Source organism: Hemicordylus capensis, chromosome 5 (genome assembly GCF_027244095.1).
Source record: "Hemicordylus capensis ecotype Gifberg chromosome 5, rHemCap1.1.pri, whole genome shotgun sequence".
In the NCBI taxonomy this organism is placed as follows: Eukaryota; Metazoa; Chordata; class Lepidosauria; order Squamata; family Cordylidae; genus Hemicordylus; species Hemicordylus capensis.
Genome location: NC_069661.1, coordinates 255709583 through 255735488, shown reverse-complemented (window position 1 = coordinate 255735488; position 25906 = coordinate 255709583). Strand labels below are relative to the sequence as shown.

The following is a 25906-nucleotide window of genomic DNA, read 5'->3' as shown; positions in this document are numbered from 1 at the left end:
TCCAGTGTATGAATGGTGTATGTTGGATTTCATTTAACACGATGACAGGGCAATACATCTTTATTAGGACTAACTAAAATGGTGCATAATAGTGACAAGCTTTCGAGATCTCCAGAACTCTTTTTGCTCACTTTGACATCTACTAGTCTTAATAAAAATGTAAGCATACTGTGGCATTTGGGTTTTTCTTTAACGGGCCAACATGGATACCTACAATCACTGTGAGGTAAGCCAAGCTTGCCCTGCCCTGTGTGTGCGTGGAGAGAGAGGACAGATCCAAACATCTGACACACAAAATCTGGAAGTGTGGCCCAACACCCACACACAAAAATGCAGAGCAGATGTTTAACCAAAAGCAGTTCTTTAATGACAGCACCAAGATACCAACAGAGGTCTTATGTCCCCGAGAAGAGCATAGTGTGGATGAGGAAGTGTGAAATGCAGATTTCTGTCATATTGATAGGACACATGACTAGTTGTGAGACAAGCCGCATAAACCATCTCATGAACCTCTTTGTCATTACGAGTCACAATACAGATACACTCAGTCTCAATGGAAACCAAGCTGGCATGACCCCAGGAAAAAGAGGGCATCTTTAAAAATGGTACACCTGCCAATTTTTCTTTAGAATTTCTGCTAAACCAAGCAAACCGACTCTGAACTGTTCCTGAGCAGCCACAGTACTGTCAGTTTAAAAGGGCAACACAGAGCACAAATCACATTACTTATGTGCCAGTGATGCAAGGCACATCTCTCTGTGACCAGGAGAGGAGCATGAACAGAAAAAAGACAACCAACTATAGGACCTAACAGAATCCTGGTTTTATCACATCCCTGTGGCTTTTGGAACTTATAGCTAGATATTCTGGTGTGACCTTAAAAAAAAAAGGGATCAGTCCCTTTACTAAAACAGAAGTAGCAGACTCACTTGAACGCTCAGTCTCCAATTCAGCAATGCATTAAGGTAGGACTTAGTGTCACATTTTGGTGAATTTGCTGAGACTGAAGGAGTGTAGCAAATCAAATCCCTTCCTGTTGTCTTCTGTTCTGCTGTTCAGAAAAAGCAGTTTTACCCAGCAGAAGCAATGAAGATCAATTCACCTCTAGAAATGGAGCTTTCCAAGACAACTTTTTTCAAGTGATGCAATCCTTTGGTTTCAATGAAACTATTTCATACTAGTCCAAACAGTTAAAAACACATTTCGTTTCATATCCTAGTCATGCTTCGAGGCAGTTGTGCAGCAGGCCGCTGAGTCCTCTTCCCACAACAGGTGAAGGCATACATTCCCAAGTTCAACAGAACTTTAGCTGTATCAACCGACAAATATACTAGTCTCCAAAAATCCACAGAACATTCACGCCAGATAAGCCAAGATTGACCCGCCTACAAAGATAAAAGTTAAACATTTTATACTGAGATATAAGGCGACACTATCCATCATCCTAGCATCACGCAAAGTTTTTCAAGAATTCCCTCAGAAGTGAGAGTTTCTGAACACAGGAAAGGTTAGAGTAAAATTCAGACACTTAAGAAATTTGGTACAGTTGTAAAGACAGCTCAATGGTATAGTTTGTGATGTCATCCACCCCAATTAAATATGGCAGGCGTATGAATGTTGGAGGTTCAAGTGGGCTAACTTGAAGATGGTCATTATCAATTAAGATTATACTAAAACCAAAGTAGGCAGATTAGTTACTAGAATGTCTTGTTCTAGAACTGATAGGAGCAACTAGTAGCATGATGAAGTCCTTCTGTATTATTATTAATTTCATATACTGCCTGACTGATAGAACATAGGAAGCTGCCATATACTGAGTCAGGCCATTGTTCTATCTAGCTCAGTATTGTCCTCACAGACTGGCAGCGGCTTCTCCACGGTTGCAGGCAGGAATCTCTCTCAGCTCTATCTTGGAGAAGCCAGGGAACTTGAAATCTGGATGCTCTTCCCAGAACAGCTCCATCCCCTAAGGGGAATATTTTAACAGTGCTCACACTTCTGGTCTCCCCTTCATATGCAACCAGGGCGGACCCTGCTTAGCTAAGGGGACCAGTCAGGCTTGCTACCACCAGACCAGCTCTCCTCTCCAAAGGCTCTAGGCGGTTCACAATATATATATAGCTAGCTCGGCAGCATGCCTGCCATCCGTATCCTTCCAGTACAGAAGGCACAAGCATAATGGATGGGAAGAGTGGGAACAGCTGGACTTTACTCCATTCTCCTAACTGCAGTTACTGCTTCTAGCCCCATACAAGCAGTGAAGTAATCAGATCAAACAGAGTCCGGTCTAGTCAACCCATCACCCTCCAAACTTTCTTGAAAGGCAGGGCACTGCAGTGAAGAGGAGATCGCCTTGCATCCATCCAAGAGCCCCTGGTGGCGCAGTGGTAAAACTGCCGCCTGTAACCAGAAGGTTACAAGTTCGATCCTGACCAGGGGCTCAAGGTTGACTCAGCCTTCCATCCTTCCGAGGTCAGTAAAATGAGTACCCAGAATGTTGGGGGCAATATGCTAAATCATTGTAAACCGCTTAGAAAGCTCTCGCTATAGAGTGGTATATAAATGTAAGTGCTATTTCTATTCTTTGTAGATGGCTATACGAGTGTATGTGGCAACACACCCATTCTTTTATGAATTAGGCGAGTGCCAGGGGCGTACCAAGGTTGGAGTGTGCCCAGAGACAAGATTTTAAAATGGGCCCCCTTGCTGCCTTCCTCTCCTTCACCTGGCCCCATGTCTCTGCTGCAAAAGAACACGAAGGGCACGTGTAATATAGTGTAGCAGATTAAGAGAGGACAGGAGACTACAGTTACAAGGTGTCAAACACAGCAAAACAAAATAATACAGCCGTATCTGAATAAATATTTCTTAAAACAGCCTCCCAGTTATACATTTGCAGTATAGCGCAAAAATAACATTGGATTTAAACTATTACATACATACATACATATGTGTGTGTGTGTGTGTGTGTGTGTGTGTGTGTGTGTGTATAATGGTAGAGCATCAACATTACCTTGACACACTGGGCACCCTAGTAACAAAGAAATGTACCACATTCATGCATAATTAAAATTCCAAGAGGGTATTTGATTTAATACACAGAGAGGTTAAAGAGATCACTGGTGAGGGGCTCTGCATACACGGAGGCAATGAACACAAACTGGGAATAAAGCAGGGATGTAGGCTCATGCTGCTGTCTGGGAACCTAAACTCTTTGGTATTAGAAGCACAGTGCGAGCAACAGTATTTGGCAAGCTTTGCAGCACCAAAAATAGGGAACTATACAAGACAGGGTGAGAAATTAATGGCTATCACACAATATATGAAGGAAGAGGGAGCAAAGGAGGCAAAAGGGAGATGGGGAAAGGAGAGAGAGAGAGAACGAACACACGAACACACACACACACACACACACACACACACACACAGTTGGAAGGGAAGAGAAGGCGCTGTGCCAGGCTGGTCAAGAGTAACCCAGAAACACCAGGATAAAGCCCCCTGTCTTGACCAAGCCCCCCACGGCATCCTTGCCACTTGCTCTGCCTCTGCAGCTCTGGCTCCCCCAGCCCGCCGCTGCCTTTCCCTGCTGCCTGTAATATTCCCACCCTCCACCTTCGCTGCTCTGCTCTCCCCTTTCTCCATCTTCACTCTGAAGTCCACGTGGCAGCGGTGACTGCAGCAAACAGGTGTCAGGACTGGTAGCAGAGGCTGGAGCCGTTTCCCCCAATCCTGCCGTGCAAGAGCCCAAGTGGCAATGATGTCCTCATTCATAGCCTCCCCTCCAGCTTAATGAGTGCAGAGTCATGCTTCCCCAAATAATCGCTTCCCAAGAGACACAAGCACAGGGGGGACACACACACTTGCACACCCATACTTGACATATCGATTAAAGCAGATTAGGAAACCAAGAAGGGGCTTGGAAAAGGGAGTGAGTCCTTTAGTGAGCCTGGTCATCAGCAAGCACCAGACTGCCGGGTTCATCCGCCTCCCCATCCCGCCCTTCCCCAAGACTAGTATCCTCTTTTTGCACAAACCTGTTGCAGTCTTAAGGAGAGGGGAAGAGAGAAAGCCCCAGCCGGAGCCATCGCCTCCTCCCAACTGCTCGGTGCAAAGAGATGTAGGGCAGCAGAGAGAGAATACTCAGAGCAAAGGGAAAGGAGGGCCGGAGGCAGGCGAAGGGATCCCAGAGGACAACCGGCCAAGCCTCTTTTGCAGCCCACGGCCCGTAAGGAGAACCAGCACCCTTCCGCGAGCAGGCTGCTTGTTTTCAGGCAGCGATTTCCTCTTTATTTTACGGCGCTGCTGCTTAATGTCATCTACCCCCACTCATGACCGCAGCCCCTGCTGCGCTCCTAGCTTCCCAGGACCTGTATCAGCCTCTCTTCCCAAAACAAGGATTGCCATTCCAGTCATGAGAGGTGGGGGAAGAGGCAAGGCAAGAAGGTTCATCTTTCTGCTGCAACATGATGGTCCCCTTGCAGAGGGACAGGCTTCTGTAGAGCCCGGCATAGCCACACCTGCTTCCCAATCTCAACCCCCAGGGCCTCGCCGCCCTGCCATTGCGCCTCCCGCCGCTTGTCCCTGCAAAGGGGGAGGTCATTTGTGCCGCAACGCTGCAGCACCGCCGCCGTATTCTGGCCCCTTCCACCCAGCTCCACCCCACAACACCTAGCACCGTGCCCCCAGCAGGCAAAGGTGGAGGGCAAGATCAGGGGAATCAGCTCCAGCCTCCGCTCCAAGTCCCGCCGCCTGTTTGCTGCCACTGCCATGTGGGCCCTGAAAGGCAAAGGTGGGGGGGGGGCGAGGGCAGAGCAATGAAGGTGGATACGACAGGCAACGGGGAAAGGCAGTGCGGACGGGAGCAAGTGGCACGGATTAGTGGACCCGAGGCGGGAGTGGCAGCAAGAGGGCAAGTGAGCGGCTCTTTGGGATCACGGCATGGCAGGGTTGAAGGCTGTGCGCGCGTGCAGCCACGTGGCTGAGAGGGGACGGTGCCAAGGACTGGCCTTGAGGGCCCTTTTGGGGGCCCTCAGCGGCTGTGGGCCAGGAGACATTTGTCTCAGGAGACTTTACACCCCTGGAGAGCACCTTTAAAAACTCAAAACCAAAAACTGCTCTGGGCAGAGTGGGGAGGAGAGTCTGGCACCAAGACACACACAGCTCTCGCAGGGGGGTTAGCAAGCTTCCAAGGACCAGGTTTCAGGGTTTTGTTTTTAAAAAGAAAAGAAATACAGCATGAAGTTCTACAAAGCCCACCAACACAGATCATGGCAGGACACAAGAACCGGAATGTTGCCAGAGGCAGTGGGCAGGGACAATGCTGCCTCCAGATCTCAGAAAGCTACACGGCCCCTCGCGCTCCCACCTCGCTTTAAGCAAAGCATAAAGGCCTTGGGCAGGCGAGTCCTCTAGTCCCCGGACACTTTAGCAGAGACTTAAGAGAGACTCCGAGCCAAGGAGGCATCTCCATGCCATCTTTGTTAAGTGTCTGTTATGCTTCAGGGCAGGCAAAGTTGCTTTCCATACACAGCATTTACAGAAGGACTTTATGCTTCAGGCTCAAAGCTAACTGCAATATTCCACGCTTGGCAAGCCAGGAATCTATGAAGGAGCCTAACATTCACTCTTATACAATTGTATACATAAGGCTTTTACATAAATTGAGACGACTGACAGAAAAAAGCCAATTCTAATGTCAAAACCAATTGCTTAATTAACTGTGCTTCCTTCTACTCCCAGTTTCGTGGCCACTATTACAGACTCCCACTGTATAATTTTGTAGTGTAGCTTTGGCCTAGACACACCCAGCAAGCATTCTGAGCAGTGTTCTCTTCTGTAGTGACCAGCCTCCCCTCCCCATAAAGAATTAACCATAAGTGAGCCCTGGCTTGACTGACAGGCTGGTGAACTCCAGGGCTCAGCCAATCAGCATACAAGGTGGTGGGACCTAGAGGGCTGTTACCAGGAAGAGGGGAGGTCTTTGTTAGAGGAGAGGCTAGGCTGAAGGTGCTCAGAAGGACATGTGGCCATGGAGGATGGCTTCAGGAAATAACTGCAGATCCTTGAAAGACAGGAGGGCAGGAAGCTTGAATTCTCATCTGGAGTTTGGCGAGTTCAAGGAAAGGAAGCCTGGGCTTTGGCTTCGGGAAGATTAATTGCACGTGGAATTGCACAGGCTTGCACGTGGAAGATTTCTGTACTTGCCCAAGAGCAAAACAAACCCTGGGATTCCACTCCAAGCCCAGGGAGGTTCAAGCATTGTTGATAAGAGGGGTGGCGGTGGCAGCATTTAAAACCTATCGAGAATATAGAATAGTTTAAGGAGAAGCTTGGTCAGGCTGCTCCGCAGGGATGATTCAGCATTTCTTTCCCTCACATTTGCTTGCTCTGAGAGACAAAGGCTTTAATCTGCTTCATCTCCATTTTTTAAAAAAAATCTGTGTGTGGAATGAGTTTTGTTCTGGGTGGCAGGATCAAGGCAGCATGTGAACACGTGGATTCAGAGTGGGGCCTTCCTTATTCAACCTGAGCAGACATAAAATAACGTGTGAGTGTGCACACATCATAGAGGGAACACTGGTCTTGGGCCTCTGCAGCGCTGTCCTTGGTGCTTCCTGCTACAGGGAAAAACTCACTTTCCTGGCCTCTCTACTCCACCGGCCTGCATTCTCTCCCTCCACCCCATCCAGATCAGATAGCCCCCCTCAGCCAAGATAGAGCCATTTCTTGTTGCTTAAATAGCCTCAGAGCAATACCATCCAACACTCTGGTAGAATCATCCAATGACTGCAAAAGGGCAACAGGCAAATCAATACCTGCTCCAGAGCAACCTCCGAGCAATACCCGCTCCAGAGCAACCCCATATAAACAGAAAAGAGCTGGAGCAGCTAACTACAGGAGACAAAGCAAAAGTCAAACTTTGGCCATTGCAAAGGTGCACAGAAAACACCACAACAAATACTTATATACTGCTTTTTGACAAAAGTTTCCAAAGCAGTTTACAGAGAGAAATAAATAAGTTGGATCCCTGTCCTCAAAGGGCTCACAATCTAAAACAAACAAACAAACAAAACCAGGAGTGCCAGCAACATCCCCTTCATGAGCTTCCCCTCTCTCAGTCAGAAAGTGACCCAATCTTTGCTGGGGACAAGGATACCCAGTACAGAACACCATACCTACCCAAGCATCCCAGATTCCTTGGTCTTTATGATGTACAGGAACATAAGCAAAGTGTGGAACAGGTTGTTTCTGCCCTGAATTCAGAGGCAAAAAGAAACAAGAACAGATGATTTAGACCAATATGCTCAGTCTTGTATGTTACTACTCTAGCTTTTAGTCCTAAACTGCCCTGAGCGACTGAACAATAAGTCAAATCCACAGAGGGGGCTTATTATTAGAATAACTTTGCATATCTTTGATAGTGTCACGCAGGAGGTCTGGTACACAACTGAACACCTTAGGGTTGAGGAGAGAAGACATCTAGTGCCTTCAGAAATCTCAGAGACCAGGAGGAAACCAAATGGAAATTTCAGGAATTGTGGGGGTGGACCCGAGTCTTCTGAATACTCGGCCAGCCTCTGCCACAGCCAGAAAAGCTCTTCCAAGAGCAAGCAAAAATAGGCATATCTACCCAATGTACATAGGTTATTCAAGTCGCAACATCTGGCTTCTCTTGGTGCAAAGGGTCAATCAGCTTGGCAAGGAATACACACTGCTCCAAGCACTGGCCCATTCACACACAGGGCCAGCAACATATGTTAAAAATTCCATCAGGAATGAGGGAAATATGACTCATGTAGAACGGAGCTACCGTCCTGCAGCCCCAACATAGTCTAAGGAGTGTACACACGCACAGCAGATATTATGAGTGGGTTGAAGGACTGCCAGACACACCCACTCCCCCCGCACACTGTCTCCTAACACCACACTTGTCAGAAAAATACTCTATAAATCACCATAGTTCCAGAGCACCTTTTATTTTCGAACCATTGTAGACAAAGACGTTACTAATGAGGGGTTAATAGAGCAGCAGACCAGCAAGTTCCAGCCCAGCCCAGCCTAGGGGTGTGTAAACTGGTCCGGCAGTTCGGGGTCGAATCGAACCCACCCACCTGTTCCGTCCGGACCCGAAGCACCTCGCACGTTCACAATTTTAAAAACCTTTTACCCCCTACGGGGGGGGGGGCTTTGTCTAGACTGCGGGGAGGGGGTGTCTCCGTGAAGGTTCCCCCTCCCCCCACGACCTCCATCATCACCGCCACGGCCTGTCCAGGCCTGTTTCTTGGTGCGGCAGCCATTTTGGACACCGCCGCACATGCGCAAATGGCCTCTGTAAGGCTCTGGGCAATGCCAGGCCTTGCAGAGGCCATTTGCGCATGTGTGGCGGCGTCCAAAATGGCACTGTGCCAAGAAATGGAGGCCCGGACATGCCATGGCAGTGATGATAGAGGCCGGCGGGGGGAGGGGGAACCTTTGTGGGACCCCACCACCTGATGCCTAGATGAAGGCCCCCAAAGGGACTAAGAGGTTTTAAAAAAAATTAAATTAAACAAAAAATTGTGAACACACACACCCCGGACCAAACCCAGGGTGGGGTGGGTGGGTGAGCGGGTTTTGAGGAGGTGCAGAACCAAACTGGGCCGGTCAGGTTCAAGTCCAATTCGGACTCGAACCGAACCAGGCCAGTCGGTTCCATGCACACCCCTAGCCCAGCAAGGGACACATCCTGATGCTGATTAGAATTTGCACCTCATTTCCATCCACCGTGGGCCTCCCTAAAGGCTTCCAGCACCATCAAAGCCACTCTGGAGTTATCAGCGGGAAGCCACTGCATTCCTACCTTGGGAAGGCTGTAGACATTTTTCTGGTAAATGAGCTCATAGTGAGGGGGGTTGATGCTGCTTTGATAGATGCAAAACAAGTTCTCATTTGAAACGTCTGTGAAAAACAAAATCCACATTTTGCTTTGATTAAGGACTGTGGGAGCAAGCATCTGCCTCCTTTGCATGCTGCCTATCCCACAGTCTACTACGAGAGAGGGCCCAGCCTGCTAGACAAGACGACCACGATTCAGAGCTCTTGAGGGGCTCCAATGTGCAGAACGAGCTCCACAGAAGCCAAGGCCCCCCTGCTTGGGTGGAGCTTCATGCGGCCCTGCGCACCAAAGCCACTGGAGAACACCACACCCTCCCAGCCAATAAAATATGCTAAGATCCCCATTACCCGGCTTATCTGGCGTCTGAATGAAGTGCTGGGAGGTAAAGGTTTTGCCATCAGGGTATTTTGGATGAGGTGGGAGCCTGGAATCAAGGTATGTGCAGAACACGTGCATGATGATCTAAAAGGAGAAGCCCAAAATGAAACAGCTGCTACAAAAACATCTTCAGCCACAGGAGACAGGATGCTACAGATGGCTGGACCACCAAGAAAGCATGTGGACAAGACAGACTTGACTGCTGCTATGCTTCCTGGTGGGATCCTGGCTAAAGTATTCATGAGAAATAGCAACAGTTTTTCTGGGCAAAGTGAAAGAAAGGATGAAATACTTGTTGCTAACTACAATGCAGCAGAGTCAACGCTTCAAAATGTTGATCTGTGCCTCAAATTTAAGCCTTTTGTTTTTAACCTCTTTATGAATTTGGTTTGCAGAGATTCAAGATTGCAGGAAGTCAGTACAATCTGGTGGAAAGAATATTGGGGCACATTGTGATTTGTTTGTTGGTATTTTGAAAGTATTATGGAATCTAAAGGCCAGACCACCAGCTTTTCAAAACTGGAAATCCCAACAATACTGACTTCCCATAGCAATCTCATCATAACTGGCTTACACACAGTTCCCCACCCATAATGCTTTTGAAAATGACACTTAGGCAAAGTCTGCAGTTACTCATTTTTTGAATCTATTTTGTATTGATTTGAAGCCCAGTGCCCAAGTTCAGAAGTTTGTATGTGAATGAGCTACAATCTCTGTTCCAGTGAAGGAGGAAACATGCATGCCAGTTTGCTTCCTCCAATGGAAGGGACACAAAAGGTGTCCCTTTCATTGAAGCAGGATCCTCGTGTGTGCATCCTAGCCCCTCACCTGTACATGAGGACAGATTGTTGGTTCAAGCTACAGGTTTTGAATCCTTTTGTATGTTTTAGGTGAGGGGATAACACTGCAGGATACAAAGCCCAATTTCCTCAACTCTCTGAGATTCTGAGGATTCCCCCAGAGTAACAGGGACCTGACCAATGCATTCCCCCACCACCACCAAAAGATCCTCACGTTTATTCCTAGTCACCCTGTCACTCTTCATTTAATTGATTTTCAACAAACAAAATACAACAGTGAACCCAAAGACAAAGCATTCACATCAAGTAAATGTAAACATTAGTTTAAAATAAAAACACACACAGTAAGTCTGATATCCCACCCCATTCCTCCCTCGAGTCTTGGGTTTTGAGATCACTGAAAGTCAATTGTCAATAATTAAGTTTTAAAATAACATGTAGATCTTTAACATAAGCATTGTACAGTCATCTGATGAAGTTAGTTTATCTGCTTGAAACTGTAAAGTTTCTAAATATTCTTTTAGCAAGAGTAAATGAAATTTAATGATGAAAGATCTTGAGTTGGGTCTCTGCCAGATTCTATATATAGCCCAAACTTTCCCCATCTGTAATAGTATACCATGCTATGGTCTTGTCATGGATTAGAAAGGTGGATTTACTTTTCATTAAGGTGGACATTTACTTTTCATTTCATTAAGGTGGACATTTACTTTTCATTTAATGTGTCACATCTTGGTGGGCCAGTTTCTCTGGATCAATATCCTTTTCAGGTAACTAAGCATTTATATAGGACTAAAGTATGCTAAGCAACTAGGTACATTTTATGGTAGTGCAGAACCCTTCCAAATTACGTGTGACTCTTTAAGCCCCATCTAGGTAACAACAACAACAAAAATTAAGCATGTTCAACGGAGCTGGGATAAAGTCAGTCAGCCACCTTAGTCTTTGCTAAAAGCTGAAATTAGGTTGATTCAAGGATTTCTGGATAAAAGGCAATATGAAAAGAGTTCAAGGTCAATCCGATACATCCAACTCAGCAATCAACTCAGACATGAGCAGTAGAGCTACATACAATGAGAATACAGAAGAATGCAAACTAGATATATTTTATGGAATCTTATTTATTTAAGCACAAAAGAGGTTATTAAACGAAATAAATAGGATCTAACCCTGCTGCTCAGAAATGCAACTCATACGCTCGTCTTATTCTTACCATCATCAATGAGCCACGGAATCTCAGTGGAGTATACCACACACACACACTTACCGCAGAGTCTGTTGGCCAATCAGTATCCCACTTGCGTGCTTTAAAGTCCCCTCCTCGATTCCATCTGAATGAGCTCATACAGCCTCCCTGGGAAAGCTCTGTGGGTCAACAGAATTGCGTAGTAAGTGATTTTGTGACAGGGCTGGAGGAAGGCAGTGGGCAAGCCACTTCTCTGGCACTGCACACACACTATGGGTGGTGCTGCACAAGAGGAAGCCACACAAGCGAAAAGCAAACAAGCATGGAAGACTCTTCACAGCACACTGCGGGTCTGTTTATGAAACGTCAGTGTAACCGTAAAAGGATATCAGGGAATAGCATAGAGACACAGGCCATCACGACAGCCTGTTCCAGAGTGGTTTCAACACCAGGGCTGTGCAGACGAAACTCCCCTCGAAAGAGTCAGTGAACACGGGACGATGCCCGCTAGCCTTACCACAGCCATCCAGGTGAACTGAGTCAGTCAGCATCACTACTACTGTGGGCCTTGACGTTGGCCAGGGTAGCAAGAGGCGTGTCAAGAGTGGGACTAGCAGGTGTGGTTGCCCCTCCCCACATTCAATGAAAACTTCATCATGACCACTGTTGTCAAGTTGTGCACTGCCAATCTGGACTGTCGCTCTTTGAAACACAGACCCTCCTCTCCCCGGCCGCCGCCACCACAGAAGAGACCAAAGTACAAAGGGCCCCGAGTGTCACTTTAGAAGCCTTTGCTAACACCTAGTGCAAAGAGACAGATACAAACACCTTCACTCTATGGGATAACCATTCACCTTTGATCCGTTCGACCAAATATTCCTGGTTTGGCGTAAGGTCCAGGTACTGCACTATCTTGTTCAATGTAGGGATGAGTGGAGCTTTCACCAGGGCTGCTTGCTTCAGACTGCTGATGCTGGCATCTGCAAAAGCAAGAACCATAAAACATTTTAGACAAGAAAAGCCGCAAAATAATTCAGAAAGGAAAACTGATATAGACTACTTCCTTTAGCCCGCAAAGTGATTTCATCAGACATACAAGCAAATTCATCCACGCAGTGACCTAGTCAACTACAAATGTGTTTAGTAGCTCTGTCTAGGACCCTGAAGATGGCGGTGAGTGGGGGGACAAATTCTAAAGGCATATTCACACCTGAAGACAATGCAGTGAAGCAGTATTTAGCACACAGAATGACTTGCAGAGTTACTGTTTTGCATGGGGTCCAGAACAGGAGTGGTTTTAGAAGTCATCAGTGAACGGTGGCAGCAAATGAACATCAAAAGGGACTGCTATGAAGCAGTTTCGCTATCCCTCTTTGCCAGGCCAGCCTAGATCTTTGCAGGGGTGGTCTTTTACCCCAGTAAGTCTTCATGCTACCATTATTGTGAAACAAACATCCAACCACCATACAAAGGTTGCTGTTAACTTTGGTAGCACCAAGAGCTTCCATATGTTACTAGGTGGAAAGAACAGTTGACCACTTTCCCTAACTTCTGTAGAAAGGGGACTTGCATGGTTTTGTTGTGTTTTAAATCCAGCTATTTCACCTTGAACAAGAGATTCCAGCATATTGAGGTTTTGCTGAATCACCATACCTCCAATCTGCAGCTCCGGACACCCCATTCTCCTCATCTGGGTGCTCACAGACTCAATCTCTTGAACAAGAGGCACTAAAATAGTCTCATTAATCCACTAGAAGATGGAGAGAAAAACAAGCAACTACAGAAAAAGCACAAATAAATGAGAAACTACAATACCCATATCAATTATGCTTCTAAACGCTATAAGAGAATGAGTAGAATTGACCTGGTCACAGGTGGTATACAAATGTGTTAAATACATACATGCAAACACCCCCCACCCCCGAGGACATGCATTTGTGAAAAGGTGCTTTTGTAATTAAGGACCAAATTAAAACAGACTGAGTCCCATCATACTCTGAGAGGTTGAGGCACCTCCCAGTTCCTGGACTGTCTGATGTACCGTAGAAAAGGAAGGCTCAATGCGACAAAAAGATCATGAGAACAGTGCACAGGCACAATGGAACAAACAACTATAACGGCTGCAGCCTTAGCTATTTTCTTAAGTCCCTGTTTCAGTTTCGTTTGGCCTTTTGATATCTTCATTAGAAATCTCCTTGGCCCAAAACATTGTAGCTCTTGCAAAGATAGATGTAGTTGCTGATTCCTTTATAACAAATCCAGACACCTTGTGTGACTTACATAATTGAAGGCCATTCTTTCTGTCCCAAGGTGTTTTCAAGCATTCCTCCCCATTCTTAGCCAATACGGACCTGGAGATCTACTAGAGAGACAGTGAGTTTAGATCGTGTCCTGAAGTAAGTTATTAAAGCTTATAGGTAAAACTTCCCAGTTCTTGGAGGTGGAGGGAGAGTTCCATTCTTCCTGCATGATGCCAAGGAAGAGATTAGGAAGAGTTTAGTTCGGTTCACAACGTCAATGGAAAGACTTCGGAGACCATGGGGTCTGTCTTGTCATCTGGCACAGCTATGGGTCACAGGCGTCTCAAGGTATCAGATGATCTGGACCGGGACCTATAATTATGCCTGGGGCAGCAAGCAGGCGGACGTGGTCTGAACAGACTCCTCTCGAAACTAGGAATGGCCTGGCATGGCGGGCTGGATGAAACAGATGACTGGAGTTTTCGCACCAACATTCAGAGCGCCCCCTATACATGGCAGCGGGTCCGACAGGAGCTGGCCCTGGGACCATTACCTTTTGCACTGAGATGTGGCGGTGCACTTGTCTTCCTGGCCCCAGGATGGGAGTGTTGCGCTTCTAAAGTCTGGCAGCCACAAGGTCCCTGATCCAAAAAGACAGATCTGGGGGGGGGGCAAGCATTCCCCATTAAGGGGAGGAAGAGCAGGAGGGAGCTCAATTGGGGCAGAAACTGGGGTGGCGCCAGGACTCACGGTGCATCTGCTGGCCGTCTGCTGTGCCCTGTGAGTCTCCCCATGCCGTCACCACTGCCGAGGTGGCCTCCGAGTCTGGCTCTGGCACCAGGTGGGTAGTACGCATCACCCTGCCCCCCTTTTCTTGCCTGCTAGTGTGGGGCAAAGCAGGTGGGTGCGGGAGTTTGCGGCCTCTTCTAGTTCTCTCCCTGCCTCTGTCTTTTTTCACGGAGGACCCTGTGCCTGGGTCCTCCGCGAAGGAAGCAGCCAGGTCTGATTGCTCCATGAGTAGGAGGGAGGAGGAAACCACCAAGGTACGACAGAATCGGTTTTTTGTGGTGGTGGGGAGAAGTAAAGTGGTAAAGAACTCAATGGAAAAAAGGAGAAGAACCCGAAAGGACAGACAGAAAGAAGAAAAGGCTTTGGAGCTCTTCCAGAGGCCCTGTTCTTGGGACAAGACAGGACCAGAACTGGGAGGTCCCTCAGCTGCCCAGGGGGTGTGATGGGACTCAGCCTGCTTGAACTGGGTCCTGTCCAATGGGAGTAAGAGGGGAAATCAACCCACATTCAAGGCTACTCTCCTACACTGGGGGAGAATGAAACATTTTCAGTTCTGCAAAGGCGGGTGGGAACAATGTCTCTTTATTTTGTAGGTACCAATGATAAACAGACTTTGGTCACCTTATTCAGTTCTCTGCTACCATCTGAATAATCTTCACACCACCACTAGCCATACTGCAGTCCGTCCCTCAGTCTTGTCTACTGCTGATTATAAGAACTCAATGGATAGGGACTGTGTCACTTGTAAAAACTCAAGAGACAGCTGACCTCATTTGTATTATTCCGGTTTAAAAAGCAAAGGTGTCCACCTTTAGGGAAGGTGGATGGCAAACTGAGCAGCCACTCAAAACCTCCAGGGTCACAATTATTATGACAGGAGTGGCCAGCCTAAAAGGCTCTCAATAAGTTGTGGCTGGGGGTGATGGGAGCTGTAGCCCAGCAGCAGCTGGAGAGCTTTAGGTCGGCCACCACTGTACAATTATATTCAGCATAAAGTAGGGATTCACTGCTTGCATAACACTTTCACTCTACAGACTTATGAACAGGCATCACCACTCCTGTTATTAAGATAACAATGTATCATTAAACTTTTGAGCAAGGTAATGATTTCCAGAGGAGATTAATCCAAAATTGTAAGCTCACAACACTTTGGTTCAGCGCATGAACTGTATTTGACGAGCTGGAGGAAAGTCGTTTCAGGCAGCTGAACAGCCAGTTGTGCTTTCTAAGTGCTCATGTATCCAGTAATGAATTACACACTATAAGGAGTGTAAGATCAGGAAGAAGATGAACTAGGCAAAGAGCAACAACAGAACTCACATTTCTGAACTTAGCGGTCCACGAGTCCATGTGGTCGAGCAATTGTCTGCTTGTCGACACTCTTGCCCAGACCTGTGCGAGAAAGCAAGACTGCTCAAGTACAATACCAGGCAGAAGCAGATACCAAGACAGCTTCTTGAAATGTTAAGTCAATCAAACTCTAAGCAGAATCTGCAGTCAAAACCTTTATATCTTTACACCAAAGTATCTCTCTAGGTTCAATGCAGCTTACTTCATCATGGGCTAAGGCATTATGGATCTGTGCACAACATCACAGCACGAGAACCCTCAGAACCAGCTTCTTTCCCTTGCCAGTCTTCCATGTACCTCTTCTGCAGCTTGCTTGGAACTCAGATCAGCTTCATCTTTGTGGGCCGAGGGGGCTTGGGACCTGCAGGCAGGCTGGTACTGGAATTTCCGGAGCATCTGTGCATAGTCTGCCATGGAGCGACTGTAATTCCAGAAGGTTGGACTGCTGGAAGGAGAGCTGGAATCAGAGCTCCCTGTAGTTATGCAATCAGTAAAACATACAAATTATGGAAGCGGTCTAGCAATACTCGAAAGTTACAAGCATCTGCAATCCCACATCCAGGACAAACCATTTATGTAGAACTGCTTACCAAGCTGAACCCTATGCTGCTTCTCTTCCTCGCTTCGAAGGAAGCTGTCTAGTGACTTCAGGTCTGTCATATAGTCTTCTTTGCCAGAAGGGGAATTGTAGACGGCTGGGGATGTGCGGTACCGAGACCTCATTCCACTGCTGTCTACTGGACCTATCGTGGTGGGGTATGGTGAAGCCCCTGGAGAAGGGCTGAAAGGTGGCACCTGTGTGGAACAAGAGGGAACAATGAGCACCATTCAGTGGAGGAATCCAACATTTGTTCCATTTGTGAACGGTGGCTGATCTCCCTCATTGTATATCTTATTGTTCAGTTGCAGTTTGCTCTGTGATTCAGTGGCAGTGCAGACTGTTGATAGTTCAATTGTGACTCATGCCTACAATACTTGGCAGATGATAAGAAGATGAAAAGTACAAAAGAACAAATCCCTGATAAAACTGTACCTCTGCCTTGCATAAACAGATGAAAAACAGAGCTTATGTCATCTAAGGCATTTATTACCAAGAGGCTGTATCCTGCATTTATGTCCACTTTGCTGACAACGGACTCAAGATGGTTCACAGTTTAAAAATAGTGGCTTGCAATTTGACAGATGTGATACAAAAGAGACAGGGAGGAAAGAGGCACCTTTTTAAAGTGGTGATTCTCTTTAATTAACAGAGGGAGAGCAACTGGCCCTATCCATCCCTAGCACAGCATCCCTCCAGTGGCCATTGCTGGTGTCTACTTTACATTTATTTTTTAGATTGTGAGCCCTTGGCAGAGAGGGAGCTGTTTTATTTATTTATTATACCTATGTAAACCGCTTGGGGAACGTTTGTTGAAAGCGGTATATAAATATTTGTCGTTATTTGCAAGATACACAAATTCAAGCAGCATGGCTATTGCATGAGACCGCTCTGAAGGGAAGCAGCAAAATGGCAGATCATCCTAGCCAGGCTGATGGAGGAGACCTCCCTGAATCTCTCAGATACAGCCAAGTGTAATGGCCGTTCCAGAAACAGAGCCAAACTCCGCTCAGTGAGCAGAGTAGGCAACCCGCTCTTCACAGGCTCAGTCTCTCCCCTCATCTGTAACACAGGAATAATGCACAACTACTTTATGGGGCTGCTGTAAGTATTGAAAATACACACATATTTAAATGAAGCGCTTTGAGCATGAAGGGGTGGGGGGAGAAGTCCTAGAAGACTCCTTACCTTACCGTAGCTGCTGCCTGGGGAATAGCTCACAGCAGTGCTGTAAGAACCGCTACTTCCTGACAGAGCCTGGAACTGAGGGCTGTAGCCAGACATGCAGGTGGTGGGGAATTTGGGGCTGGCACTCGGTGAGCGGGAAGGACTGTAGCTTAGCACACTCTGCCCTTGGATTGGCGGGGAGGGTGTGGAAGGAGGAGTCTTCTTTGGCACCAACTCACGGGGTGGAGTCGTCTGGACAGCTGAAATTTTAAAGTTTGAAGTGAGTGAAGCAAGAGTAGCCAAAGGAGCAAGTCAACTGCAGTCTTTGAAGACCTCTCTGCATGTTCAACAAGATCTTGTTAGCATTTTGTGGAACCCAAAAACACTTTTCTCCAAGGGTCCAGAGCAAATAGAGAACAGTGGATTATGATAGCCTAGGGACAAAAGCTGACAGTACACAATTCTCTTCAACAGAGTATCCAGTGCAAATCACCTCCACTCAGCCAGTACAAAGCTGAACGCCAGAGATGCTAACTGCCCTGCCAGAATACGCCTACCTGCATTTTGCAAGCCAAGGAGGGTCTGTTGACCTGGGCTCATAACCAAGCTGGTTGGGGCCACCGTATACTTGAAGTACCTCCAGAAATCAAACAAGGCGTTGAGGCTGAACAAAGATGCAAATGCAAGCTCTAAAAAACAAGAAAGTGATGATAAAATGTTGTAAGTTGGCGCAAGGCAACTACCAGATTATGCAATCACTCCAAGACTGTACCGTACAGAAACAGCAGTCAGAAAAGTTAATAATATTTAAGAATGGGAGGAGCATGCTCCACCCCAGTTATTTTAGAATCAGAGGTGAAGAGCACCTCTATGAAGAAAGAGCCACTTTAACTAATGTTATATGCTCAGTATCTTCAAAGATTTGAACCCATAAAGCTTGATAATGCATTGTCATACTGGCTCTGATGTATATCAGATGGAGATTTAATTATGCTTAAGTCATTCTGACTCTAATGCAGATCTCCATCCGATATACATCAGAGCCAGTATGACGATGCACTATCAAGCCTTATGGGTAATTGTATAAGGTATATGTATGGAGTATATGCAGTGGGGATGCAACAGAGATAAAGTTCAAATCTTTGAAGAAAGTTCTATATTTATTTATAGATAAGATATATTTTCATGACGCCTCAGCATGGAGTTTTTGTATGTATATTGTTAAATAGATATTATGGTGTTATTTATATGTGTTTTATCTTTATAGTCCTTCACGATGAAGCAAATGCGAAAATAGCTGATATCAAAATAGTCCTTGAAAAGCTGTCTAGATTACACCCTGGAATATCTGAATATGCCTATTTAAGTTTTACTTTTTAAAACCTTGGAATAAGGAGTAAAGCTTATTATTCATCTATATCTGAGAGATGCATGAAGATTTCTACGAGACCTACACTCTGTTTGGAGTGATTTACTGAAGGAATTTATTTTATTGGGCCCGTGCAAAAGGTTCAGCTTCTCCTTCTACATCATTATCTTTATCTATTCATGGCATATTTGTGATGGGCTTCACTGCTTTCAACTCTCCTCCAACATCAGATGGATTTTTCCACCTAATTATGGACATTTATTCTTTGGACACTGGAATATTCATCAGTACTTATGTATAGCTTCTATATAGTTTTTGGATTATATTGTTTATACTCATATATATATTTGTTTATATTTAATTATCTTGTAATTGATGTTTCTTATATTAATATTAAGCATATTGATATTCTAAATTATTCTTTATGACTTCAAACTTATAAAATCCATTTTGAGCAAGTTTAATATGTTTTAATAGTTTAATAGTTTAATAGTTTCCCATTGTATTTTTCTTCTTTTCACACGGTTTTTTCATTTGTGATATCCTTGGTTCCACGTGTTACCCTTTTGTTCTGTGACTGACTCAGTATATGGCAGCTTCCTCTGCTCCTATGTCACTGGCCAGTGGGAACATGCAGCAGGCTCATGCGCTCCCACCTCCCCATGCATACTGAGCCTCCCTCCCTCAATTTCTGGTTTATCAACTACAACTATAGTTTGCTGCAAGGTACAAACTAGACATGGTTACTGCAACTCCTTATCCAGGCTGGATGAGACTGGATATTTGAGTGGCCAAGTTTGCTTAAAGCTCAGCAAAAAAGCTAAATACAGAAGGCTATCTTCTGACATCAAGAGACACAAATGCACAGACATCCTCAGACTATTCAGCCAGCTCCCACAAACCTCTGCTGGAGAAGCTCCTTGGTGGATCAAGTTTTCAAGTACTTACCAATATACCACAATAACCAGCATGAAATGTTATAATAGGAACTTATTAGTTTTCCAGACCTAGAAAAATAAAGAGAGATGCAGAGCTCGTTCATAACCCACAACATGGAAAAACTAATAGCAAATCCTAAATTCACTTTTCTGCAATTAACAATACATATAAATATTTGTAGTAGTAATTCACCAGTGTCCTTCCATAAAGCCCAATTCTCTCCTCCCAATCCCCAGTCAGATCTGTGAAGAATACTGCCCCACTCAACCTCTGCCCCCCAAACCCAACACTGTTCATCACTCCAAAACAGTCCCGTTTACTTACAGCTTACATTTTTAGCCACCACACACCATTACCAGCTTCATTAAGAATTTAACACAGTTGGGGAATTTGACCACCTTACATTTCAGTATAAATTATGCCAGCTACTGACAGGTTGAGAAGCCCCCAGGCCAGGACCACTTTCCTCTCTTCGGTTTCTTTTCTTATCTTGATCGTTCTGTCAATGAGGGAAGCAGCGGGACTCTGTTCACCCTGCATTGTCTATGAAGAAGAGGTCAGGTAGAGGGGAATAAAATAAGCAATTCTTCAGTGCCAGATTGCAGCAAGGCAAATAGTATCTCCAAGTTCCACTTCTTAATAAGCAAGCATTCTAGGGACACATTTTTTGGCTGAATATTTTTAACTCCTGCTCCAATGTCAGTCGTAACAATAACAATTAGCTAATTCACTACTTGAATAGAGTAACTAAATAAAACTTGACATATTTCACCCCAAACATACACCTATGGGCAGTTTACGACATATATAAAACAAAGTAAAACAAGGATTAAAACATTAAAACAGTTTAAAGACACCACAATTCTACAAATCTAATTAAAAGCTTGGATGAACGGATGTGTCTTGAGGATCTTTTTAAAAGCTGGCAGAGATGGAGAGGCTCTTCTTTCAGGAAGGAGTGGCAATTGCAGATGGACCTCTCCAGATGATCTCAGTGGGCAGCAGGATTCATAGCAAAGATGAAATTCTCTTAGATACCCAGCGCCTAAGCTGTTTAGGGCTTTATAGATTATAACCAGTATTTTGTATTTTGCTCAGAAAAAAACCAGGCAGCTCATGTAGTTCTTTTAATATAGGAGTGCTAGGGTCACTTTGAGATAACCAGCAGACCAACCTAGTTGCTGCATTTGTGCCAACTGCAGTTTATGCAATATGTACAAAGGCAGCCCCACATAGAGTGCATTACAGTAGTCAAGTCTGGAGATTACCAGCATATGCACTACTGTTTTGAGATTGTTTATCTCAAGAAACAGGCACACCTGGCGTAACAGCCAAAGCTGATATAAAGCACTCTGGCCACTGCCTTAACCTGAGACACCAGGGAGAGGTTTGGATCCAGAAGCACTTCTAGACTGCATATGTGTTCCTTCTGGAGGAGCGTAACCCCGTTCAGAACTGGCAGATCAAAATTATCTCCTGAGTTCTAGCCTTGCACAACAAGTACCTCTGTCTTATTGAAGACAAAAATGAAGCATTTATTTATCAAAGAAATGAAAAGGCATGTACTTGGGCTCCAAAAATGACAACCTGTGAGGAACATTTATCCTGAAAGTATTTAGCAAAAGCTGCTCCTCAATTACAACACGTGCCAAACACAACACATGGTTGTTGAGGGGAATCCAACCAAGAGAGTGTGGATTTGAACCCAACTCACCCATGAAGCTCACTGTGTGACTAAGAAGATGTTACTGTCTCTCAACTTAGATTGCAGTATATACAATCTCTTAATACATGGATTGTGGACATAGAATTGGGTGAATTCATTCATTTTGCTATGTAAACCACTTGGAGAACTTCTGTGCATAGCAGTGCAAAACAATCCCAGGGAAAGAAAACAAGAAACAAGATAAAAATGAAGATAGAAATGAAGGCATCAGGTGAATGTGCCTCCAGAGGGAGTTGCAGAATTTGGGAGCCCCTATAGAAAAAGCCTCTCTCTGGTCACCCTTTGCCTCACCTCTGAAGACAGGGACACCTACAGAAAGGCTTCAGATTAAGATCTTAAGACACCCGCAGGTATACAAGGGAGACCACAGTCCCAAGGTTTTTAGGCCTTTAAAAGCCCAAACCAGCATCTTGAATTGGGCCCAGAACCAAACTGGTAGCCATCAGAAAATATATCCATGCATAGTTGAGAGGTAATCTTTGTACCTCTGTTCAGATTCCTTAAAGTGAAATAACAGTATATTTCACAGTAATGCTCCCTTTAGAAACATGTTTTCTCTGAAGTTACATTCTATTCATTTTAGTGAAGCTAATAAGACAATATTTAAGACCTCTTTAATGGTCTAAAAGCAGCCTTAAATCTTGTCTGGAGCAGGGGAGTACGTCACCAGTATATCATCTCATTAGAAGCTAATAAATCTTTTCCCAGTTCTGTCACTAACAGGTGGAAGTGAGCCCATGAGGAACTACTCTTTATAGATAACATGATAATAAAGACATTCTTCTGCATATGTGAAAAGAGCCTTTTCTTCAGAAAACCACGAATGAGGTTGGGAGAGAGATATTTGCCTGACATTGCTGTGGCCCTGTCTATTATATCACCTGTGAAGTTATTTTAATAGTGGCCCATTACAGTCACTGAGTCAGAGCACTCATCCAGAGTTCCCTTTAACAGAAAATCCCAGATGTTTTTGACTACAACTCCCAGCATCCTTAGCCACCATTGCAGCTAGGGATTCTGGGAGCTGTAGTCAACAAAATCTGGGATTCCCTCTTACAGGGGACACTGCACTCATCTGTCTTGGGGGTTCCCAGGCTGGGGTCCCCCATATGGTTGGACTACAGCTCCCATCATTTTCAGCCATGTGGCTAGGGATAATGGGACTGGTAGTCCAACAGTAGGGGACTAAAGGTTGTGAACCCTTGGTCTATTGAACCCAGTGGTTATCTGTTGTTATATTTCACTTTCACACTTCTTCCAAAGGCCTCAAAGCAGCACAGGTGGCACATCCCTTCTCATTTTATCTTCACAACAACCCTGCCAAGTAGACTAGCAGGTTGAGCAGGTGGCCCAAAGGCCCTGGATGAGTGCCCCAGCTGAGCGCAGGGTCTGAACTCAGGCTTCCTCGGGCAGAGCCCAAGACTCTAACCCAGGGACAGGCAAGCTGGGCTCAGCTGCTGTGGAACGAAAACTCTCATCATCCCCAGCCACAGTACACTGAAACGAGGGGATTATGGGAGTTGTAGTTCAACAACACCTGGAGAGCGAAAGTTGCCTCCCCCGCTCTAACCACTGCACTACCCCCCCACCCCCCATGCTAGCTGGGCCTGCCGCAGCCAACGCACGTGTTCCGGGCAGACTGAATGGGTGCTGAGGCTCCACCTTCCCTCCCTCCAGCCCACGAGAAGGGTCCCCTAAAGTGCAGAGGGGGTGGATGGGGGGAAAGTAGCACACACGCACACCCCGGGAGCCAGAACCGCGCAGGCGCGCCCTACCTCCAGGCAGGCCCCTTCGGTCCAGGTGCAGCGACCCCCTCCTCGCCCCGCGCCACAACCTCACGCTTCCTCCTCGAGGTGCGCCTGCGCAGCAGGGCGGCAGCCTCCTCCTTGCCCCGCCCCATTATTTTTAAAAACGCTAACGTCAGGCCAGAGAAAGAACTGCCACTGGAGGAGGAGGAAAAAAGAGCGGGATTAGTTGCCGAGGCGACGGGGGCGGTGCGGGGGCGGATTGGCGGTTGCGCTGGCGCGAAGCTTCGGTTGGGCTTAGCCGGGGCCTTGTCCCGCCCCCCTCTCCGCCTCGTGCCCCTCCCCAGCCTGAGCCAGTTCCTGAAGTTTGGTCGGAAGGCGGTGGCGGTTTAGAGCCAGAATTGCGGGGCCTTCCTTGGGAGCCAGCCTCGCTCCCCTCAGCGGGCCTTTCTCCCGAGTAAGCCCGCGGGGATTGCAGGTTCCAAGTCCCCTCCCTGGCAGCATCTCCAAGAGAGGGCTGAGAGACACAATTTCTGCCTGCAGCCTTGGAGAAGCCGCTGCCAGTCTGTGAAAACAATACTCAGCTAGGTAGACCAAGGGTCTGACTCAGTATATGGCAACTTCTTATGTTCCTTATGTTCCAGTCTGGATCCAAACGCAGATCAAAGTTTAGGAGGGCCAGTGTGGTGTGGCCACCACACAAAACCCTGCCACGAACAAACACAAAATACATCATCCTGTATAGAATCTGCAAGGCAGTCATTGATCCCAGAGTCTTGATCCCAAGAAGAGGCTTTATTTGGCTCAGGTCACCGCCAGATTCCACAATCGCCCCCCTGCACCTCACTTCATCCAGGCTAGGATAACAACAGCCCTCCTGTGGTGGACACGCATCATAAGTAGTTTTCATATTTGTTTTAAAACACATCCACACTCTGGTATAATCCTCTGGACTGCTCAACTCCGGCCCTCCTGCAGGCGTTGGCCTACAGTTCCCATAAGCCCTGCTAACTTGGCAAAGAGGCACCTTTTAACATGGTGATTCTCTTTTATTTAGCAGGGGGAGAGTAACTGGCCCTCTCCACCCCCAGCACAGTACTTCTAGTGACTGTTGCTGGTGTCTATTTTACGTTTCTTTTTAGATTGTGAGCCCTTTGGGGTCAGGGATCTATCTTATTTGTTTGTTATTTCTCTGTGTAAACCACCCTAAGCCATTTCTGGAAGGGCAGTATAGAAATCGAAATAAATAAATAAATAAATATTGGCCACTGTGCCTGGGAATTATGGGAGCTGTAGTCCAAAAACAGCTGGGGGGGGGCCTAAATTGAGCAGACTAGAGGCCATCCTGTGAAAGGGTCTCCACTCCCCCCCTCATTGGATGCAGAAGGACTATGTTAGTTAATGGGGTGGGGGTCATAGGTGCACGTAGCTAATTTTGGAGCCGGGACCTAAAGGCCTTTGGAGCCCCCTGCTGTAAGCAGCAGTATCCCCCACACACACATACACACCCCGTGGCACACCTAGTATTTTAAACACGTTGGCTCATGTGGTCACAAACAGCAACCGAACTCACAAGAGTGTAAGAATATAAAACAGGAATATTTTTATGCAAATATGCATTAGCAGAAACATTTCAACACACAACTTAACATATTCCCACTCCACATATTTCTTTCCCCACCCCATCTCTAAAGCACCCAGCGCAGGTAGGGTTGCCATGTCCCCTGGAATTTAAGGTAGCCCCTGGATTTTGGCTCCCCTACCTGGCAGCTAAATTCCACCTGGATTCACACAGATTTCAAATGCACTGCCCGCATTGCCCAGATTTTACTCTGGATCTGATCACATGGGAGGGCAGAAAAGAAGGAGGGGAAAGTATACAAATCTGTCAAATAAATACATAAATAAAATGCAAGTTAGTTGTCGCATAATTTGCATACTATGCAGGTGACTGTTGCTGGTGACTATCTTATGTTTCTTTTTATATTGTGAGCCCTTTGGGGTCAGGGATCCATCTTATTTATTTGTTATTTCATAACAATAATATGCAAATTAGGCCACCCAGATTTGGGAAGCTAGGATATGGCAACCCTAGGCGCAGGTCACAATCATACTCGGCTGCCCAGTGCAGCACAGGCTGGTAGCACAGCATGGCAGCCACACCACCCAGGACAGACTAAAGAGGATTTGGGGGCCCTCAGGAGGTCTGGAGGCCCTGGACCTGAGCCTCAAAGTCCAGGGGTAAGAGTGCCTATGCGGGGTGTGTGTGTGTTATGTATGCCAAGGGGAGCTGTGTGGTTTAGTTGTTCCTTTTGTTCCTCTGCAGCTCCTGTGGTTTTTTGGGGAGCTGTAACTGATGGAGAGGGGCTCTGACCCCCAGACCTTGGGGACCCAGTCTGTGGCTCTAAGGTCCAGGGGAGCCTCCAAAGGCCCATGGGGGCCTCCTGCCACTACCCCACCTGCCCGCCCCGCAGCACTGAAAACTTGTTTGAATAGAGTGTCACAAGCCCGTGACATCAGGGCTTGTGACACTGTATTCTACCTGTGCAGGTGCACTGGAGCGCCTCGCGGTCCTCAAGGGCCGCTTGGACGGTCAGGCCCAGCAGCCACTCCCCCTCTGCCCACCTCCGCTGCCGCCACGGGAGTGTGGGAGGCCTACTCGGCTCACCCCCAGCACCCCCCACACACCCCGGCCACGCACAAGGTGACTAGAATTCTTTTCGGCACCGCAGGGCTGCAGCGGG

At 46.5% G+C, this 25906-nt stretch overlaps 1 protein-coding gene across 6 annotated transcripts; it reads right to left on the bottom strand.

The window, feature by feature from the left end:
- Positions 1 to 344: 344 nt before the first annotated feature.
- TMEM209 (transmembrane protein 209) lies at positions 345 to 24946 on the bottom strand. Of its 6 annotated transcripts, XM_053254483.1 has the most exons (15): positions 23193 to 23346; positions 20095 to 20234; positions 19701 to 19759; positions 17941 to 18072; positions 17405 to 17643; positions 16209 to 16413; positions 15916 to 16091; positions 15589 to 15660; positions 12893 to 12989; positions 12094 to 12219; positions 11321 to 11418; positions 9223 to 9337; positions 8840 to 8937; positions 7180 to 7253; positions 345 to 1385 (listed from the first exon to the last, which is right to left on the bottom strand). In XM_053254483.1, the coding sequence occupies exons 2-15, from the start codon at positions 20229 to 20231 to the stop codon at positions 1331 to 1333; spliced, it is 1683 nt and encodes a 560-aa protein (XP_053110458.1). In that variant the 5' UTR covers positions 20232 to 20234; positions 23193 to 23346; the 3' UTR covers positions 345 to 1330. The 6 variants fall into 6 exon arrangements, with proteins under 6 accessions (XP_053110458.1, XP_053110457.1, XP_053110453.1 ...); XM_053254482.1 differs by lacking the exons at positions 7180 to 7253; positions 23193 to 23346 and adding an exon at positions 24926 to 24946; XM_053254478.1 differs by lacking the exon at positions 7180 to 7253.
- Positions 24947 to 25906: the final 960 nt, after the last annotated feature.